Genomic DNA, 23214 nt, shown 5'->3' on the forward strand with positions numbered 1-23214 from the left:
CAAGCCCTTAACACAATAGAAATGAAAATACTGAGATGGACACTTGGCTTGACACTTCTTGACCATGTGCAAAATGATGATATATCATTCAAAGACTAGAAATAAAAGCTTTCAGCAAGAAAATGCAGGAAGCAAGACTACGGTGGTATGGCCATATCATGAGAAGAGAACCAACATCAGTAGCACAAACAGCACTACATTTGAAGACTGCAGGACAATGACCATGTGGATGGCCAAAGAAAAGATGGATGGACACCATCAACGAAGACATGTGTGCTGCCAGCCTGAGACCTGAGGATGCCCAAAACAAAGCCCTGTGAAAAGGCAGTCACAATGCTAAGACCCCATTAGGAAAACAGCTTTGAAAGAAGAAGGGTCTGTGAGTAAAACACTCCCGACCACTTGAAACAGCTAGCTGGCTGGCTCTTTGCAAATGTAATACAAGCAAACAAAGCAGATCATATCCTGAGTTTTTGATTAAACTCCCAAGTTTTCTGCCAATGTTAAACAACTTTTAATTAGTTTTATTGCCACTAGCTCCCTACTTTGTTTGCTTGCATTGCATCTGCAAAGATCACAATTTTCAGATAAAATTCAGATCTACTTGAAAGTTTGTCATTGACAAAGATCCAGTATGTAAGTCCCCATCCACACTGCTATATAAAATTTAAATTATCTGCTTTGAACTGGATTGTATGGCAGTGTAGATTTTAAAAAGCAACTTCAAAGCATATAATGTGGATTATCTGCTTTGATAATCAGGATTATATGGCAATGAGGATCCAGCCTAAGACTAGCCTCTCTTTGTCCAGTGATAACACAGCCCAACAAAACAAATCTTGGTTTTTAAGCCTGTTCCTGGGGTTATATGGGGTGCTAATTCAGAACATTGCATTGGATAGAGCACATCAGCCATAGTTTCTTGGATATAGTTATCATGATTCTTTATGGACAAGCAGATGAAGACAGGTATATGCCACATGTTATGCATCTCAAAAACTAGAGCTGATAAGGGCGATTTTTGGAATCAGCTGGTCAAATATAACCGGAAACAGGGCTGAATTTGATGCAACAAAATGTGTGTTGGCCATTATAATGGAGGTGTCTTAATTTCTGCAACTCAAAGATGTGGACAGGAGTCTTGGAGAGGTGAGAGCCACCACATGTGCTAGATCTTTGTCCTTGTTGACTCCTTAAAAAAAGCTAAGGTTAACTGGTCAAGTGGGTAGAGGAAGTGGTTGATGATAAAACAAGGCAGTTAATGATAATACAAGCCCTCCCTGGATCCCAGCAATCTAAATGAATTTTGGCTCATCTGTAACATTCCATTTTAAAGCAATGTTTAGGAGCATCTGGTGGCTGTCCAAATCTAGGGGGTTCTGGATGGGACAGATTATGTAGATCAGGCATTTGCAAATTTGGGCCGTCCAGGTGTTTTGGACTTCAACTCCCACAATTCGTAACAGCCAATAGCCTGTTCGGAATTGTAGGAGTTGAAGTCCAAAACACCTGGAGGGCCCAAGTTTGCCCATGCCTGATCTAGTTCCATTGCAGTCTGGTTATGGGGAAAACGCAACTTTGGTTGCTTATGTCACAAACAAGACAATGGGAATGTGACCCTGTTGGTTTTTGACAGATTTTGGGATGATCAACCATGGTATCTTTCTATGCTGCCTTACTGGGTTGAGACTTAAGGGCCCTGTTTTACAGCGGCCTTGTTTCTTCCTCATGAAAGCACTTGTTTCATACATAGCAATAATTCCCCTCCTTTTAATACATTAGGACATTTGTTCTTTTGTGCCTTCGTCTCCAATTTAGAGCAACCCTGAGATGATTCTATCCTGGGGTTTTCTGAGGCTAAGTGTATAGTAGTGCTGCTATCAGTGATGAAAAGGGCGAATAACTAAAGAATACTGTCAAGACACTTCACTTACATTTAACACATAGTTTGGCATACCAGGGGAATGCTATACTAGATCTAGAAAGCAGAATTCACTGGCAAGAGAGAAGAAGAGAAAGAGAAAGAGAGAAAAATGTTCCCTATATAAACAATGCTAGGATAAAACCAAAAATGTTCATGAATACACTGTGGTGAATTTGTCTTACATGATATTTTAAAAAGCTACAAAGATCATCTCTCAAAGAAGAGGTGACAATAAAATAATGAATTTGCTGTATGCACTAAGATTCATTGCTTCTCAAATTAGATTTCATGAATGTATTGTCGAAGGCTTTCCTGGCCGGAATCACTGGGTTGTTGTGAGTTATCCGGGCTGTATGACCATGTTCCAGAAGCATTCTCTCCTGATGTTTTGCCTCACGTTTTGCCTCACAACCTCTGAGGATGTCTGCAATAGATCTATTGCAGACATCCTCAGAGGTTTTGAGGTATATTGGAAAACTAAGCATGGTATCTGTGGAAGGTCCAGGGTGAGAGAAAGAACTCTTGTCTGTTGGAGGCCAGTGTGAATGTTGTAAATTAATTAGCATTAATTGATTAGCATTAATGGCCTTGCCAGCTTCATGGCCTGGCTTCTTCCTGCCTGGGGGAAATCTTTGTTTGGATGTGTTAGCTGCCCCTGATTTATTCATGTCTGGAGTTCCTCTGTTTTCAGAGTGTTATTCTTTATTTACTGTTCTGATTTTAGAGTTTAGTTCACCTTCCTTGGAGGAAGGTGAGCTAAACCACCTAAACTGGGCTCTATAGGCCAATGGATACTTCACCATAGACATCAGAAGAGCTGCAAGGCCAAGAACAAGCCACAAGAGTAAAGACAAAGATCCACCCAGAGGAAAAGTGTTCTTACCATACATCAAGGGAACCACTGACTGCATAGGTAAGCTGATGAAGAAACACAACCTACAAACTGTCTACAGACCTACTAAGAAAATCCAACAAATGCTACATTCAGCAAAGGACAAGAGGGATCCTCTCACCTCTGCAGGAGTTTACTGCATACCATACAGTTGTGGACAAGTCTACATAGGGACCACCAAACGCAGCATTGCCCAAACATGAATCAAGGAACAGGTAAGCCGGGTAAGTCAGCCATAGCAAAGCACTTGATGAACCAACCTGGGAACAGCATATTATCTGAGAACACAAAATGCTGGACCACTCTCTCACAATCACCACGTCAGACTACACAGAGAAACCACTGACATCCACAAGCATGTGGACAATTTCAACAGAAAGGAGGAAACCATGAAAATGAACAAAACCTTGCTAGCAGTATTTAAAAACTCTAAAATCAGAGCAGTAAATAAAGAACAACACTCTGAAAACAGAGAAATTCCAGACATGAAACAATCAGGGTCAGCACCTCCGAACAAAGGATTCCCCCAGGCAGGAAGAAGCCTTGAGGCCACAGGACTATCAAATGCTAATCAAGGTGATTAATTACAACATCCATACCTGCCTCTAACAGACAAGAGTTCTTTCTCCCACCCAGGACCTTCCATAGATATATAGACCTCTCTTGCCTAGTTTCCAATAGACCTCACAACCTCTGAGGATGCCTGCCACAGATGTGGGCGAAACGTCGGGAGAGAAAGCTTCTGGAACATGGCCATACAACCCGGAAGACTCATAGCAACCCAATAAAAACTTTAAGTACTGATGGAGTTTCTCGGGGTTAACCTGGCATAGTTAATTTACAACCTTATGCGTTTTGTACAATTAAAAAATAACCCGGGCAACGTCGGGTACCCAAGCTAGTAATCAATCAATGTTCCCAAAGCAGGTGCCCAACACTCCAACCCCATCAGCGAAGGCTGGGCTGGTGTCAACGGGCTGGAGGGAGGCAGTGCATCTCCAAGGTTTGCCAAGGTTGTAAATCAGCGCTCAGGTAAAAGCCTCCCGACCAATGGGCTGCCGCGGCGCAAAGGGCCAGCCAATGGGCGCTCCGGAGATGCGCGAGCCTTGGAAGCGAGCGGCCAATCCGCAGCGCGCCCACCGCCTCGCTCTCTCCCATCCGCTGGGCAGTGAGAGACGGCGAGGGTGAGGGCGAGAGAGGCGCGCTCCTCTTCCTCTTCCTCGGCGGTGATGGCGGGCTTGGGCCGGGGCGCCGGGGGCTTGGGGCGGTGCAGCCACGCGGTGGTGCGGGCCCCGCCGGAGTCCCTCAGCCGGCAGGCGCTGCGCCGGAAAGCCAAGGCGTCGGAGGTGGTGGACTTCGCGCGGGCCGAGCGGGAGTTTCAGCTCTACGTGGCGGTGCTGAAGAGCAAGCTGGGGCTGCAGGTGTTGGAGCTGCCGGCCGACGAGAGCCTGCCCGACTGCGTCTTCGTGGAGGACGTGGCCGTGGTGTGCGAGGAGACCGCGCTGCTCACGCGCCCCGGCGCCCCCAGCCGCAGGAAGGAGGTAGGAAGGGAAGGAGGGAAGCCTGGGGCGCGCGCAGCGGGGTCGTCTTCTCTCTCTGTCAATCTGTCGCGCGCCCTCAAGGAGAAGACTCCCCACTGGGTATTAGCAGCATGGGATGGGGAAGCGCGGGAACGTGCAAGGCGTGGCCCATGTGCAAGTGCATTTTCTCCTCCCCTCTTTCCCATCTACACTGGACATGTAATGAGGCCCTTTCAAAGGGGGTTCGCTTCGCAGGTAGCTGCAGCCCCCCCCCCCCCCCCCCAGTCAGGTCTCTAGCCAGAAAAAAAAATCGGGAGGGGTTGAAACTTTTTTCCCGTTATCGTGTCAGAAGCGAACCAAGTTGTTTTTAAAAAACAAAAAACCCTTGGCATTATACTAAATGCCCTTTGATCAGTAGCTGGCCACTTGGTGTGCCTCTGGTGTTGCTGTAAGAAGGTCCTCCATTGTGCCTGTGGCAGGGCTCAGACTACATTGCAGTAGGTCAGGCCTGGGCAAACTTGGGCCCTCCAGGTGTTTTGGACTTCAACTCCCACAATTCCTAACAGCCGATAGGTTAGGAATTGTGGGAGCTGAAGTCCAAAACACCTGGAGGGCTCAAGTTTGCCCAGGCCTGTAGTAAGTGGTCTGTGGTTTCCTCTTCTCCACACTTGCATTTTGTGGACTTCACTTTGTGGCCTCATTTCTTAAGGTTGGCTCTGCATCTCGTGGTGCCTGAGCACAGTCTGTTCAGCGCCTTCCAAGTCGCCCAGTCTTCTGTTCCTCGAGATGACTTTTCAGGTCAGTGACTCCAGATTTGGCACAAGATCTCAACAAGGCCCTGAAATGACCATCATTGTGCAAAGGTTCTTCAAAGGTAATAGATCTTGAATCATTGCTCCTTCTTCAAGCCAGTTCTTGTTGGCCACAAAGGACAATAGTTTCGACAATTGGCAGGCCCTTCTTTCTGTTTTCTTCTGCTTTCTTCTTATTTCCTTTCTCAAGATGATGGATGGCGCAATGGGTTAAACCAATGTTTCTCAATCTGTGGGTCCCCAGATTCTCTGGCCTTCAACTCCCAGAAATCCTAACAGCTGGTTAACTGGCTGGGGTTTCTGGGAGTTGTAGGCCAAAACACCTGGGGAACCACAGGTTGAGAATCACTGGGTTAAATCTATCGGTCAGCAGTTCAAATCTGGGGAGAGCGGGTGAGCTTGCCCTGTCAGCAGAGGCGGTCCAACCATAAGGCGAAATAGACATTTGCCTGTGGCGCCATCATCCTGGGAGGAGGGCACCACTCTCCACCTCCTTCTCTTTCGGGCCTTCCAGCGGCCGCGCTGGGCCTTCCGGCCAGCGCAGACCCACCTTCGCACCACGCAAGCCCACCTTTGGGGCCTTCAGAGATTGTGAGGTCTGTAGGAACTTGGAAGCTAGGTATGTGGGGTTTATATATCTGTAGAAGGTCCAGGGTGGGAGAAAGAACTTTTCTTTGAAGCAGGTGTGAATGTTGTAATTAATCACCTTGATTAGCATTTAATGGCCCTGTGGCTTCAAGGCCTGGCTTCTTCTTGCCTGGGAGAATCTTTTTTTGGGAGGAGTTAGCTGTCCCTGATTGTTTACTGTCTGGATTTCTTCTGTTTTCAGAGTGTTGTTCTTTATTTATTGTCCTGATTTTAGAGGGTTTTTTTTTAATACTGAGGGCTATCTGGGTTATCTAAGTCCACACTGCCCTATATCCCTGTTCAATGTTTAGTGCTAAATTTGCAAATATAGTAATCCCTACATAACATTACCATGTATTGAACTGCTTTTTCTATTGATTTGTTGTAAAACATGATGTTTTGGTGCTTAATTTTTAAAATCATAATGTAATTTGATGTTTTATAGGCTTTTCCTTTATACTTCCTTATTATCCAACATTTTCGCTTATCCGACGCTTTTATTCTTCAGTGATTGGTTTGGGGGGGGGGGGGGTGCCAAAATTCTGTTTGCCTACACTTGAAAAATACCTAGGGCCGGCTCTGCCTGTCAGTTCCAGCTCTCCATGCGAGGAAATGAGAGAAACCTCCCACAAGGATGGTAAAACATCAAACATCTGGGAATCCCCTGGGCAACTTCCTTACAGACAGCCAGTTCTCTCACACCAGAAGCAACTTGCAGTTTCTAAAGTCGCTCCTGACAAGGAAAAAAAAAACCTGTGAATTAGCAAGAAGTTTTCAGCCAAACACAAGTTGTTCTGATGGCACTCTGTTTTTTAGTGTCCATTGAAGATTTGTATTGCATCATTCCATCGCACAAATGGTTTAGCAACCAATGCACCAAGCTTCTGATGAGCACCTGTATCTCCAACTTCTCCAAACACCACACCGTACTTACAGAGTGCACCTTGTACATGAAATGAGTAGGCTAACCAGTGATAACTGCTTAACCATTTGGGTTGAAATCTTAGATGCCTCTTCTTATCCACAGGAAATACATATCCTGGCAATGTGTCTGGATTTTACATTAACTGAACTTTCACTTGGTCATCAGAAACAGTCTTGTTCATATACAGTCCATGGTCTAACAATGACACAGCTTCTTCTATTTGCTGCTGTTCCATGGTTTCTTTGACAGGGCTTGGATCATAGGGCTCTCCTTCTATGAGCCAACAAGAGCTTAAAGATTGGCTGGGGAGGCCCTGCCCTCGATCCCACCTCCTTCGCAAGTGTGATTGGTGAGGACAAGAGACAGGGCCTTCTCAGTGGTGGCCCCTCGGCTGTGGAACTCCCTCCCCAGTGACACCAGGCAGGCCCCATCTCTTCTGTTTTTTTTTTAAACAAAAGTTAAAGACCTGGCTCTGTACACAAGCGTTTGAAGAATAAGTCATCATGAAGTTCAACACAGTCTGAATAAGGATTATGGAGGAATGGAATTGTGCACTTTATGTTTTTAATCTGTTTATTGTTCAATATGTTTAATTTGTTTAACTATTTTAATCATTTTAATTGATGAGATATGTTTTATTGCTATGTTTTAAATAGCATTGAATTTTACTGGAACTGTAAGCCACCTTGAATCCCCCTCGGAGTGAGAAAAACGGGATATAAATGAAGTAAATAAATAAATAAACTAGAGGTTCTCGACCTGTGAGTCTCCAGATGTTTTGGCCTTCAACTCCCAGAAATCCTGACAGCTTTTTTTTTTTTCATGTCAGGAGCAACTTGAGTCGCTTCTGGAGTGAGAGAATTGGCCGTCTGCAAGGACGTTGCCCAGGGGACGTCTGGATATTTTGATGTTTTTACCATCCTTGTGGGAGGCTTCTCTCATGTCCCCGCATGGAGCTGGAGCTGATAGAGGGAGCTCATCCGCACTCTCCCCGGGTGGGATTCGAACCTGGCAGCTTTCAGGTCAGCAACCCAACCTTCAAAGTCACGTAGTCCACTACGCCATCTGGGGGCTCATCCTAACAGCTGGTAAACTGGCTGGGATTTCTGGGAGTTGAAGGCCAAACCACCTGGGAACCAACAGGTTGAGAACCACTGGATTAGATGAACCAGTCAGTGGTAAACGCCACAGTTTCCAGTTTCCTCAGTTGTCACCTGCAATCCAGGTTGAATTCCTTTTGCCTGTCAGCTGCGGGTCGACCAATTCTGTCGCTTCCACTATGTCAGCTATTGGTTCTATTGCAATGTAAATTGGTAGAGAGGTAGATAATGATAGTGTGAATAGTCCAAATTTACCTGAGATAGTGCTTGCAGTTCTGGAGGGACTCTTAATTTTTGCTTCTCATAGACTTGGCATGGGGATTTGATTAACCAGTTAAAATTCATGAGTAAACCATATACTCTGAATGGAGTGGTGAAAGGTAAAAGCTTCGCCCACCCTAGGAAAACCTAAATGAAGCAACAACCCCCTTTACTCTCTCCACCATGGTGCTATTTCTGGCCTTTTTGAATGCCTGGGTGAGAAAATGGCAGCCAGGGGCGACATTAGTGCTTTCCCCCTTTCTGCAGGATGACCTTCCACTTATCCATGGGTCATACCGAGATTCATAATTTTGGCCCCAAAACCTGTCATCGACTTATGCATGAGGGTGACTTATACATGACTATATACAGTATCTTTCGTTTTGCAGCTAGGCATATGTCGCTACAGTAGGATCAGTCAGAGCAGATCCTATTCTTTTCCAGCTCATGCTTTTGAGACCACCCACATTGCAGGATTATCACATTTTGGACCCCAAACCTGTCATCGGCTTATGCATGAGTCTACATATACATGAGTATATATGGTAGGCTTTTGTGTGTGTGCTGTGAATTAGTTTTCCACAGCAGTGTGTATCTGTGTATGCACTGAGTCCAGATGCATTGTGACTGTTTGTTTTAGCAATGATTGTACAGCAATTTCACTGGAGTGGAAACATAATCTAGTTCTTTTCTTTGTGGCTTTCTCTTCCAAAAGGATGGGGTGATTTTTGAAAATATTTCTGGCATACACTAAAAAGCATAGCTTTTATAACATGGTACTGACTCACAGTTGCTTCAAATGATATCTCAGCAGGTTTCTTTTAAATGAAGCCAGACCAAGCAGAATACGCATCACCTTTGTCAAAAATATCACAAAGCCTAGGAATTTTTACAGGAGCAGACGTAATAATCTATGCTCACATGCATAGTGGAAAGCTTTGCCATTGGCCCCTTCCACACAGCTGTATAAAATCCACATTGAACTGGATTATATGGCAGTATGGACTCAGATAACCCAGTTCAAAGCATATATTGTGGATTATCTGCCTTGATATTCTGGGTTATATGGTTGTGTGGAAGGGCCCATTGATACTGCTGAAGCAATAACAATATGTCTGAATTCTGGATAAGTTCTTTAAAAGACAGGTGCAAATACTCATTGAAGAACATTCAAAGCAGAAGATGTGGGTCACATTGACCGAGCTGTTTTAATTAAACCATCTTAACTGTTCACTGTTAACCTTAGAAAACAGTGTCTACATTCATCTCATTATGTGGTTCTGCCTTCCACATGTTATATCGCATGTAACTACAAAAGTTTTTAAAAGACTCCTTTCCTCTGATATCAGTATAATTTATTTTCTTCTTTTTGTTGTTGCAACTTTCTTTTTAACAATATATAGCTTTTTTAAGTCTATGAAAGCTTTCTTACTGTTGGTAATTAAAGTGACATATTGCAATACATAATTACTCAAAAGGACATCTCATAGGCTTTACTCCCGGGTAAATGTGCATCAATCTGCAGTCCTAACAAGTGATGTTTTCCCTCTTTTTCAGAAGCTTTCAGGTGCTTTTAGTCATTATGATATCTAAATCTAAAGTTCTGTTACTTAATTTGGTAGGTGAGAATACATCTGGTAATAAATCCTTTCACTGCTTCATAGTGATTTGGGATGATTTATATATTTCAATTTGTAAACTATTGACCCTTAAATATTCGATTATATCTTGTGATATATTCTCTAAAATGTGCATTGGCTCACAGTGTGTGTTATTCATATTAATGTTCTCACTTTTAAGACCAAGTTCATTTTCTTCTACCCATTTCAGTTTGCTTATGTGCCCCATGGGCCATAATTGCTTTCCAGGACAGAAGAAGTTCATGTCAGGAACCACCTCTGAAATTGGTTCAGACAGGCAGGGATGAGATCAGCGAACCAGAAAATGAAATAAAAGCAGTCAGCAGAGTTTGATTGTGGAAATGGTTGAAACAGATTAGCAGCTAAGAAAAGCTAAGCTCGGGTACAACTGCAAAATACAGCAAATGCAGTTCCTGTATAATAATAATAATAATAATAATAATAATAATAATAATAATAATTTATTTTTCTATCCCGCCACCATCTCCCCGAAGGGACTTGGGGCAGCTAACATGGAGCCAACAGAAACAAAGTATAACATAATTAAAACCAATATCAATAACTAAGTATCAATGATCACAGCAATCAAATAAAATAAACAGTTAAAACACAGCATACAATAAAACACATAGTGACCATACAAAATGAGGTAATAATACAAGTGTCACCACTATGGATAAAAAGGGGTCAGTCATATAAAAAGTACACCATTTCAAGACCATTTAATAATGGTCTTTATAGAGTGCCAGTTGCTGGTTATCAACACAACAAGAAGAAAATATTAAGTGCATTTAAATTCCAGTGAAACCTTCAGCATGTTGGTGAACTTCAGTAATACGCAATAATATCAATCGCTAGTATGGTGAGTGCTGGGGAATAATTGTTCACCACAATAGTGAGCTGAATAATGTAAATTAAATGATTATAGGGTCTTGAAATGGCACATGCAAACGCATGCATACATACATAGGAATCTGCCCATTATATTGCTGAATTTAGTCTCTTTAAGAGAGAAAAAGCAGTATAGAAATAAATATAATCATCATCGTTTTATGCTTCTTACAGTCAGTGTCTGCTGCATCTCAGCATGTGTAACTTGAATCATTTAGACACTCTGGTTTGGAACAATTTACAGTTACAAGAAGCTACTTGTTGCATCTCTGTTCACCTGGAACAATGGCTTAAGTGGAAATGTGCAGTCTCTACTGAAGATAGGAAATCAGTGCAGACTCTAAAAGTGAAGGATTTTTTGGCATAAAAATCTTGATCCTTTTCAATCTCTGTTTATAGGAAAACAGAGAATTCAAGCAACATTAGGTGGTGGGTTGGGAGAGAGATACAAGAAGTAGGCGTAAGTTGTCCAGAAGCAGTACAAAAATGCAAGGAAATGAGTTCATAATGTTAGTAGTCTCCTTGTTTGAGCTATTGATGCTGTTTACTTATTAATTTTATTTATTATCTTGCCTTTCTTCCAACATAGTTCCTGGGGATTTAAAAAATGATTAAAAACCACCACATCCCAGTTAAAAGATCTTCTGTAACAGATAATCAACTCTCAAAAGGCTTTGCATAAGAACATAATGGTTTTTCCCATACCAAGCTGAGAGAGAGTAAAGACAATGGCAACCTAGCTTCCTATGGAAGGGAGTTCCACTGACTGCATCCCCATACACACTGCCATATAATGCAGTTTTAGAATGCTGTTTAACTGCATTTAACTGAATTATATGGGTCTACGCTGCCATATAATCCAGTTCAATGCAGTTTTATGCATTCTGAAACTGCATTATATAGCAGAGTAGATGGCGTATGAGTGTGACTGCTAAGAAGGCTCTCTCCTATGGTACAATGTGATGGTGGTACTGAGAGAAAGTCCTTACTGAAGATCTTATGACTCATACTAGGAGATTTGGTCCATCATATAACTTGTACCCAGGGCCGGCCCTAGGTAATTTTCAAGTGTAAGCGAACATAATTTTGCCCCCCCCCCCCCAAACCAATCACTGAAAAATAAAGCGTTGGAAAAGCAAAAATGTTAGATAATGAGGGATTAAGGAAAAGCCTATTAAACATCAAATTACATTATGATTTTACAAATTAAGCACCAAAACATCATGTTTTACAACAAATTGACAGAAAAAACAGTTCAATCCATGGTAATGTTATGTAGGAATTACTATATTTGCGAATTTAGCACCTAACATTGAACTGGGATATAGGGCAGTGTGGACTCAGATAACCCAGTTCAAAGCAGATCTTGTGGGTTATTCTGCTTTAATATTCTGGGTTATATGGCTGTGTGGAAGAGCACTGAGGGTCCTTCCACACAGCCATATAACCCAGAATATCAAGGCAGATAATCCACAACTAAAAGGCCACCGAAAGGGAATCTGGGCCCCGGTATTTAAAAAATCCCTCTAAAATCAGGACAGTAAATAAAGAACACCACTCAGAAAACAGAGGAATTCCAGACAGGAAACAATCAGGGCCAGCTAACACCTCCCAACAATGGATTCCCCAGACAGGAAACAGACAGGCTTTGAAGTTGCAAAGCTATTTAATGCTAATAAAGGTGGCCACTTACAACATTCACACTTGCCTCAAGGACTGACATTCCACATATATATATAAACCCCACTTGCCTAAGTTTTCAAGAGACCTCGTTGGAAGCAGCGGCGCGCACGCTCTCCAGCCGCTTCACCCGTCGGGAGGCAGCCTCAACTGTTCCCCCCACACGATGGCGCCCGAGGCAACTGCCTAAATTGCCTTATGGGTGAACCGCCCCTGCTTGTACCCAACCCACATAGACGTTTCAAGGTAATAGTTAGCACTAACCGGAATTATGCCTAGAAATGAAAAAAAAACCCCCTGAAGCCATAAATATGCAAGGACAGAACAGAGAATGAGGAGGGAGCAAAGGGAGGAATGAGCAAAGATTTATGAGCAGGATGAAAAGAATTTGTTGCCCTTAAATCATGGCTACATTAATCTGCTTTCTATGTAACATTTACTCACAAGGGAATCACCTGTTTTCTTCTTCAATTAGGTATCAAAACCTAGTTAACATAAATAAATAACATTTTGTTCTAAGGTAAAGGTAAAGGTTTTCCCCTGACATTAAGTCTAGTTGTGTCTGACTCTGGGGGTTGGTGGTCATTTCCATTTCTAAGCCAAAGAGACGGCATTGTCCATAGACACCTCCAAGGTCATGTGGCTGGCATGACTGCATGGAGCGCCATTACCTTCCCGCCGAAGCGGTACCTATTGATCTACTCACATTTTAATCCGCTGTGCCACCGAGGGCTCCATATTATATTCTGTTAGTCCTCAAATTAGATGTGGGTTACATTACTAAAACTTGGCTAATTGTCAGTGCAGTGTCATTACATGTGAGGGAATTATGGTCAAATGGTGTAGAAAATTGCAGTCTTATTTACATATGGGCAGTATGGAGAAAGTACAGAGATGTGGTTTGGATAAAAGAGTACTTATTACATTTGTTTCTGTTAGTCATGTCAGTAGTGGATCATATCTAAGGAATACATAGTTCTTGCTATTGGCATTGATAAGCAGATGCAGGTGACTGATGTATTACTTTGAGATCCTTGTATCTTCTAAATGTCAAAAATGTAAGTGATCCCAAACTTTCACTAAACCTTGTCAATAGACTCCTATCCGCTCTTTCATAATCACCTAAAATTTCCATCTATTGTTGTGTATGTCAGAAATGAAACAGGTGATGATAAAGAATTAACATGAAATGTTCAATTGGATATTAGCATGCCTTCCTTTCAAAGTGTAGCAAACATAGTTACTGGAGGATACTTTTTTAAAGGCTAACATTTTGATAAGGTATTAGTGGTATCGAGCTGCTGGCTGAGAGTCCACAATGTGCTCTCAGTATGATGGATGAACAGTGTGATGAACTTTGCTCAGATTTCTTTTTAAGCATTAACATGGGGCGGAATGACTTGTGAAAGCCATCATCTCCATTTTACTTTCTAGTCTGTACACTAGTTGACAACAACAACTTGCTCTCCAAAGTAGGTTAAGTGGAGAGTGTGCTGAATTTCAATTTGCGCTTGCAGTGGAACCTTCAGACAAGTTTGCCATGAAAGTACTGACATTCACCCAGCGAAAAATGTGAACCTAACTTCATCCCCCAAGCTCACAATCAAATAATCTTATTTGCTAATGTTGTGATTACTAAATGGAGAAGGAGGAATGGCTCTTTTTAAAACTGAATATACCTTGAGAGTTGTCATGCATTGTTAGTGCAGAACTGATGATTGACTGAGTTTGGATCTACACTGCCATACAAAATCCAGATTATCTAGTGTAGACTCATATAATCCAGTTCAGTGCAGATAATATGTTGATTAAATGGCAGCGTAGATCCAACCTGTAGCAGCGCTGAAAGAACCATAGCCACAGTTACTGGGATCGGTGACAATATAAACAACAACTATTAGAAAACTAAGAAATATTATTTACAAGCAGATTTCTTCTATTTCAAAAGACATTATAAATTCTTCATTGGAGTACTGACTTGTTTTATAGCAGGATTCAACACATTATGAAGCTCTTATCTACCAAAGCTAACTTGACATGGAAATCAAATATATGTACAGAGTTGCAGGCTTAGTTGGGTCCTTCCCTCTTTAGTACACTAGGCGGGTGATTCTGTCTCATAATTTACACCAGGTTGGGAAGATAAAATAGAACAATTCTCAAGTTGGCCACTCTAAGCTTCTTTTGGAAAGGTGGGATGTCAACATGATCAGTAATATACAAAGAAACACTTTTTTCTAGAGATTTGGAAATGACATATTCAGGTATATTAATCTCCAGCAAACACGGGATCCCAAACCTCAGGGTAAGTTTATATAGCCATTCCAGGATTCTCTTTCTAAAACATCCAGAATGGGGCTTATCAGCTAATCTCAATCAGCAAATTACTTCAAATCAGAATTGGCTTTACAAGCGTCTGCTTTGGAGGAAGACTGAATGTTAAGAAAATCAGATTGGATAACTCTCAGTCCAAAATCCTGTACGTTGTTTGCATAACATAAATGTACACCAGTGAAGTGATGCCTCACTGTGTATACTGTGTAGCAGATTGTATGCAAAGTGTTTCATGGTCTTGAGTTTATCTGTTGAACCATGGCTGATTTATTTTCCCACTGACCAAATCAAAAGGCTGTGACTGTATTCATGTAATGATTGAACTAGGAACCACACTTACTTATGGGACTATCTCTAGTATCGTACTCCAACAGGATTCCAATTTAGGTTCCAATTCCAAACATTTACTGGAGAAAAAGCTGTGTTGAACCCAAAAATACCTACGTGTATTTGTGTATAGATTGTTATGTGCCTTCAAGTAATTTCTAAATTCTGGTGACCCTAAGTGAACCTGTCACAGGGTTTCCTGCGGCTGAGAGTCCGTGACTCATTTAAAGTGACCCAGCGGGTATCCATGGCCAAGTGGGCAGTCAAATCCTGATTTCCAGAGCCACAGTCAAACCACTGCACTACACTTAGGCCTATGCCAAAATTACCTTTGTTTTACTATCTTCATGTACAGTGTTCCCTCACTACTTCGCGGTTCACTTTTCATGGACTCGCTGTTTTGTGGGTTTTTTTTAATAAACACTAAAATAATATTATAAATCATAAAAAATTATGATTTACAGTGGTGGTGGTCTCAGGCATGGCGGGGCAGAGAATGGGCAATGGGAGGAGAAGGTGGCAGCGCCATGGTCCCCTGCCTCTTTCTTCCCTTCATCCCTCTCTCCCTCCCTCTTTCTACTTCCTTCCTAAGGAGAAGCCTAGCGTCCCTACTTCGTGGATTTTCACTTATCACAAGTGGTCCCGGAACGTAACCGCTGCAATAAGTGAGGGAACATGTAATCCAGTTCTTTTTTCGGCTACATAGAACTACACTGTCATAAATACACTTGACTGGTGGGTATGGAAGTGGGGGACTGTACAAAATGTATTTAGGATATTACAACAAAATAACACAAATTAGATATAAACAAAGTGAAAGAAGTCTTGGATGAAAATTAGGGGTTTTGCCAGAATTGAATGTAGCTCTTGGATTTGTCCTTTAATTCCAACCTGTACTGTTAGATTGTAAAGTGAAGATGAGATTTATGTGTCTGCTTAAAATCCCTGCTGATTAGTTCATGGGAAACAAGGCTTGGGAAGCTTACTATTAACTGTAAAGCCTAGTTAGTAATGTATGTGCAGAAAAATACACAATGTGTATATTGCAATCCCTGAAACTGCAGAGCAAGAGCAAGGACAGCATGGATTTGCTGACAGTAAAGAAAAAGAATTGCCGCAGACTAGGGTTTAAAACAAAAAATATTTTAATGTGTCATATGCCACCTTGAAGCATATAAATATTTAAAGTAAATAAATAATGAATGAATGATTCCGGAGTTATACAGCAGATGGTCCAGCCTTACCTGATGTGGACCCTGATAAGCTCTAATTTAGCCTTAGGCCATAATCACATGAGGCTTGGAGCATGCATTTGTGATGCCTGATGGAACTGTTTATTATATGATGTCATTCTAAAGCAGAGGTGGCACAGATACTCTGGGCTATTGGTTTTTCCACATCACAGGTTCTTCTATCTTTAATTACATATATACTGTGGTACTACCAAATAGTCACAACTAGTGATTTAAAGTAAGAGTGAACAGTTTGGGCAGGCTTTGGGGATCAAATCATAGGCCCTAGCACTAACCCCTGAATTGTAGCAGTCCCAGAGAGGGCAAACCAAAAATGCTTGAATGTCTGCTTCCATTTTGATTTGATTCCATTATATATATCTATATATTTATAACTATTTCTGTCTATCTTTTATATCCATAATAAAAGTGAAACTCTTATGTGTGTATGTGGCACGGATGTCCACTCACACAGACAGCCTCCGGCCTCCACAAACAGACTACAGTTCCCAGTGCTGAGAAGCCAGCAAGTCACTCTTTTCCACTGACATAGCGGTTACAGCGAGATCCATGAACATGTAGCCCAAACCCTGCCAAGGTCCTTCCCAAACACTACGGCCCACCACCTAAGGAATGCTTTCGTTTGGGGACCATTTCCTCCTAGATTGTGCATTGTCCTCCACCACAGGCAGGCATCCCAGGGTTCTCCATTGGTGTGAAATTTGCATGACCCCGTCTACTGCCCTTCCCTTTCAAATCTGTCTGCATAATAAATTTGTCATGCATACCCAATGTGCCTAGATTTGAATACTGGTGGGTTTGGAGGGCAATTGGCCTGGACATTTGGGAGTAGTAGGTACTGGGATTTATAGTTCACCTGCAATGAATGAGCACTCCGAACCCCACCAATGATGGTCGAGGACCAAACTTGGCACACAGAGCCCCCATAACCAACAGAACATATTGGACAAGTTTGCGGAAAAGGGAGTTATAGTTCACCTACATCCAGAGAAACAATGATCCCCACCGACAATGGACCGGGACTAAACTTCGCACAGAGAAGCCGCATGAGCAACTGTACATACTGCAGGGGTTTGTGGGAATGGGCCTTGATTTGTAATAGGAGTTGTAGTTTACCCGCAAAGAGCACAACCCAGCCAACGACGGATCTGGACCACACTTGGTACACAGACCCATAATGGCCAACTTTGAATACTGGTAGGTTTGGGGAGGATTGACCCACGATTCTGGGAATCATAGTTCACCCACTCCAAACTGAGAATACCTAACATTCAAAGACAAATAATGCCTTTTTCAAATAACCCGGGCACTGCTAGTTTAATATAAAAGCCATCACTTTTGAACAGGATAGGCTAGCTTTGGGGGTGCATGTGATCCGCATACCATTCTTCATTGTCTCTGCTTTAATGAAATGGTGACATATGATAGCAAGGAATTGCCAATACAAGGCTATTTGAGGTCTTAAAATACAGTTACTTATCATAGGACTTCTTGCCAATAGATTATTAAGTATAAGGATGTTCATTTTTTAAAAAAATCATGAAAATGTTGCCCGTATGTGCTGTCCCTATCATTAATTAGAATAATTAACTTTGTTATACAATATTAGTCACAGCAGTGCTTCCACTGGAAGATAATTTATAATAGACCTTTCGTTGTACAATTGGCTGCCATCCATCTGTATTTCCATAGGAATTAGTACTTACAAGTGAGAAAATAGTAAAATGCAAATTAAGATTGAAAATTTTGATCATTAGTTACAGTGTACCAATGTTTCTGGATCATAGCGCTAAATTTCTTTCTATGGCGACATACAGCAACTTAATTGCTTGAAAACTTGCTGTACATTCAGTAGGCTGGCCATGTGTATTTAATTTAGGTACCATTCCTGTCCTATCATAATAAGGAAGCAGAACATTGTATAGTTTGAAAAGTAATCATGTCATGATCTTACATTACCTGATTTGGGACAATGAAAATAAAAACCTTGGGAAAGAATTCAGTTCATTCCAACCTAATTGCACCCCATTAATATCTTCAGAAGTGCAACATGGTGTTACAAATGTACTACTGGTAGTAGTGATATAAAGAAGCCTTACAGACTCCAACTTTTATGGTTGTCCTACCCATATGTATATACACATCTATGTATAAAAAGGTAAAGGTTTCCCCTGACGTCAAGTCCAGTCGTGACCAACTCTGGGGGTTGGTGCTCATCTCCATTTCTAAGCCGAAGAGCCGGTGTTGTCCGTAGACGCCTCCAAGGTCATGTGGCTGGCATGACTGCATGGAGCGCCATTACCTTCCCGCTGGAGCGGTACCTATTAATCTACTCACATTTGCATGTTTTCGAATTGCTAGGTTGGCAGGTGCTGGGGCTAACAGTGGGCGCTGATTCCGCTCCCGGGATTTGAACCTGGGATTTGAACCTGGGACCTTTTGGTCCTCAAGTTCAGCAGCTCAGCGCTTTAACACACTGTGCCACCAGGGGCCCCATGTATAAATAGAAGTATTGAATTTTCACATTGGGAATTAGATGTATTTTAGTTCTCTGGGTTGATAATTGTTATAGATTAGTTATGAATCTTCTAAATTGGGGGTTCTCAAACTGTGTTCCATGGAGCCACAAGGGTGATAAGTGAAGAGCTTCACGGCACCATGCTGCTTCCTGCCTCCTCCGCCTCCTTTCTCCTCCTGAGACATGCAAGGAATTTAAAGTTTTGAGCTGCCGGAAACAACAACATCAGCAGCAGTAGCATCCTCCCAGACTCTTTCCCTTGCCACCCAGACCCCTTCCCCTGCTTTCTTTGCTTCCAAAGCCCTATTTTCCTCCCACTGCTCAGGGAATGCTTTAATTGTGTTTTTCCTGCATGGCAGAAGGGGGCCGGACTGCATGGCCTCTGTGATTTCTGCTTTTGTTGCTTTTGTTGTTGTTGTTGTTGTTACAAATGCTGAATGGCCATCTGTTGGGGGTGCTCTGAATGGGCTTTTCCTACATGGCAGAAGGGGGTTGGACTGGATAGCCTCGGGTGTCTTCTATCCAAATACTGTTAAATTTATGTTGGTTATGAATTGTTGTTTTGTAGATTGTTTTATATGAATTGTTGTTTTTACATTGTTTTAGGCCTTGAATTTTTGCCTATTTATTGTAAGCACTTTGAGTCCCCTCGGGAGAAAGGCAGGGTAAAAGTGATGTAAATAAATAAATAAATAAATAAATTTGTTCTTAATTTTAAATATTGTATTGTTTTTCCTTTCCTTTTTTTTTGCACTGTGTGAATTAGTTTACACAAACACTCTCTATTCATCTGCAACTAGCCCAGCCTGAGATAGATAGATAGATAGATAGATAGATAGATAGATAGATAGATAGATAGATATACACACACACACACACACACACACACACACTAGCTGTGGCGAAGTATGGTGGTATGGGAAATAAAGTATTGAGGAATTGGTGGTAGTCAAGGTAAAGGGTAAACGTTTTCCCCTGACGTTAAGTCCAGTCATGTCTGATTCTGGGGGTTGGTGCTCATCTCCATTTCTAAGCCGAAGAGCCGGCGTTGTCGGTAGACTCCTTCAAGGTCATGTGGGATGACTGCATGGAGCGGCGTTACCTTCCCGCCGGAGCAGTACCTATTGATGCACTCACATTTACATGTTTTTGAACTTCTGGGTTGGCAGAAGCTGGGGCTAACAGTGGGGGCTCTGTCCGCTCCCCCAATTCAAACCTGCGGCCTTTCGGTCCAGAAGTTCAGCAGCTCAGTGCTTTAACATGCTGTGCCATCAGGGGATATTATTTCCTAAAGGTTGTGAATATACAATATTTCTGATTGTTTTGGTTTTTTTTTGTCTGTTGGAGGCAAGTATGAATGCTGCAATTAGGAAAAATGATTAGGATGTAATGGCCTTGCAGATATAAAGCCTAGCTGTTTCTTCCCTGAGTGATTTTTTTGTTGGGAGGTGTTAGCTGGCCCTGATTGTTTCCTGTCTGGAATTCCCTTGTTTTCAGAGTGGTGTTGTTTGCGATATTTTATGTGCTTCTACTGTCTGTGGCCCTGAGAAAACAGAGGATTTGCCAGTCTTTGATGATGGGAATCCTTTGTTGGGAGGTGTTAGCTGGCCCTGATTGTTTCCTGTCTGGAATTACCTTGTTTTCAGAGTGGTGTTGTTTGCGATATTTTATGTGCTTCTACTGTCTGTGGTCCTGAGAAAACAGAGGATTTGCCAGACTTTGATGATGGGAATCCTTTGTTGGGAGGTGTTAGCTGGCCCTGATTGTTTTCTGTGTGGAATTCCCCTATTTTCAGAGTGTTGTTCTTTATTTAGTGTTCTGATTTTAGAGATTGTATTGTTCTGTTTTATTATACCACATTAATTTTTATATATTCTGATTTTAGTGTTTTTGAATACTTGGAGCCAGATTGCATTCATTTTCATGGTTGACCGCAACGCAATAATAATAATAATAATAATAATAATAATAATAATAGTAATGATAGTAATGATAGTAATAATAATGACTTTGGTAATACATAGTGCTTCACTGCCTTCTCAGCTTCCTTTCTGGAAGAATCCTTTCTTGGGAGGTGTTAGCTGGCCCTGATTGTTTCCTTTGTGGAATTTCCAATTTCCTTCCTTTATTTACTTTCTTTATTTCTTTATAACTGTCCTGGTTTTAGAGATTATATTGTTCTGCATTATTCTATCCTAGAAATCATTTCATATCAAAGTAGAATCTCACTTATCCAACATTCGCTTATACAATGTTCTGGATTATCCAACACAGTCTGCCTTTTCATAATCAATGTTTTTGTAGTCAGTGTTTTAAATTCCTTGTGATATTTTACTGGTAAATTTGTAAATACAGTACAGTAAAGTCTCACTTATCCAACATAAGTGGGCTGGCAAAATGTTGGATAAGCGAATATGTTGGATAATAAGGAGGCGTTAAGGAAAAGCCTATTAAATATCAAATTAGGTTATGATTTTACAAATGAAACACCAAAACATCATGTTAGACAACAAATTTGGCAGAAAAAGTAGTTCAATACGCAGTAATGCTATGTAGTAATTACTGTATTTATGAATTTAGCACCAAAATATCACGATATATTGAAAACATTGACTACAAAAATGCGTTGGATAATCCAGAACGTTGAATAAGCGAGTGTTGGATAAGTGAGACTCTACTGTAATTACTACATAGCATTACTGCGCGTGGAACTACCTTTTCTGTCAAATTTGTTGTATAATATGATGTTTTGGTGCTTAATTTGTATAACGATGACCTAATTTGATGTTTAATCAGCTTTTCCTGAATCCCTTCTTATTATCCAATATATTTACTTATCCTGCCGGCCTGTTTATGTTGGATAAGTGAGAGTCTACTGTATATTGATAATCTTATATTATCTGCTTAGAACTGGATTATATGAGGCTCCACAGCTGTATAAAATGCACACTGAAGTGGATTATATGGCAGTGTGGAGTCAAGATAATTCAGTGCAAAGCAGATAATATAAGATTATAAATGGGTTATACAGCTGTGTGGAAGGGCCTTGAGTCTACACTGCCATATAATCCAGTGCAAATTAGATAATCCGTGGAAGAAGCCTAAGTGAGGCCTAAATTTGCCTGTCCCCTAACTGAAACCTGGCTGTCCCTTGGTTGCTAGGCAACGAAGTGGGCAGAGATTAGCCCTCTAAACTGGCAGCAATTGGATAAAAACAATTATTGCTCTCCCTCTAATTAGGACTTTATTTTTCTTTTCTTTTTGTTGTATCAACCCTGAGGCATGGGTGATGGGTTGTGTTGTCAAATTTCGAGGTTGGGAGGCCTGTACTTTGGTGTTTTGTGGGTTGCCGTGATGCCATCACTCTCTCTCTCTCTCTCTCTCTCTCTCTCTCTCTCTCTCTCTCTATATATATATATATATATATATATATATATATATAAAAGAGTGATGGCATCAGGGCAGCTGACAAAACAACAAAACTACAGGGCCCCCAACCTCGAAATTTGACAACACAACCCATCATCCACGGCTCTAGGTTGATACAACAAAAAGAAAAGAAAAATAAAGTCCTAATTAGAGAGAGAGGAATAATTGTTTTTATCCAATTGCTGCCAGTTACAAGGCTAAGTTCCACCCACTTGGTCTCCTAGCAACCCACTCAGCCCAGGGGACAGGCACAAGAGTTTGGAGAGACCCCTAAGGGCCATCCAGCCCAACAGGACACAATCCAAGCATTCACAACACATGGACAACATATAAATACTATACAATACTACACAGGGACATAGACCCCCCTCTACCCTCACCACTTTCACAGTACACAAACAACCAAAATGCATACTCAACATAAGGACAACCATACAACAGACATTCAATACCACCACTAACTCAACAAGTTCTCACCAACACCACCAGACAATGCCACAGCAACACGTGGCCGGGCATAGCTAGTATATATATATATATATATATATATATATATATATATATACACACACACACACAAACAAACAAACAAACAAACATTTATTGGTGCTTCATGAGAAACATTTGCTTTAAAAAGGGCTCCACGGCTGAAAAAGTTTGAGAACTCCTATTCTAAATAAATAAAAGTAACTTTTTCATTAAGCATAATTAATTCTTGATCAGTGCACATAGAACAGAACAATATTTTTTTTCCCCTTGGACTCAATTTCCCCTCATTTTTGAAACACAAAATGAATGGGCATTTGTATTGTCTCTATATTACGCTAAAACCATGGTTATTTTTTTAATGGTAAAATCTCATTTTGAACAAAATATAAGTACAAGCTGAGTTTCCTTTATCTGAAATGCTGCTCAAATGCTGGTGACCAGAGGTTTTTCATATTTTAATTTTTTTTGGCGTTTGGTATACACGCATTTGCATTTATATAGTGAATGAAGGGTAGAGTGGTAGGGGTGCTAGTTACACATCCTGTCTTCACTGAATTTTTCTGTGAAAAGCAGGTGCCAGAGCAAGGAAAAG

General features: G+C 41.4%; 1 protein-coding gene across 6 annotated transcripts in view; it reads left to right on the forward strand.

The window, feature by feature from the left end:
• ddah1 (dimethylarginine dimethylaminohydrolase 1) overlaps positions 1-23214 on the forward strand; it is a 176962-nt gene that overhangs the window by 85166 nt on the left and 68582 nt on the right. The window contains exon 1 of one of the 6 annotated variants that reach the window (XM_003223037.4): positions 3971-4357. The exons of 4 other annotated variants lie outside the window; for them this stretch is intronic. In XM_003223037.4, the coding sequence (XP_003223085.1) occupies positions 4046-4357 (312 nt within the window). In that variant the 5' untranslated portion in view covers positions 3971-4045. Of the gene's footprint in view, positions 1-3970; positions 4358-5189; positions 5211-23214 lie in introns of those variants that run through there. One more of the 6 variants, XM_062978070.1, reaches the window with a different exon arrangement.

Source organism: Anolis carolinensis, chromosome 4, assembly GCF_035594765.1.
Source record: "Anolis carolinensis isolate JA03-04 chromosome 4, rAnoCar3.1.pri, whole genome shotgun sequence".
NCBI classification, from domain to species: Eukaryota; Metazoa; Chordata; class Lepidosauria; order Squamata; family Dactyloidae; genus Anolis; species Anolis carolinensis.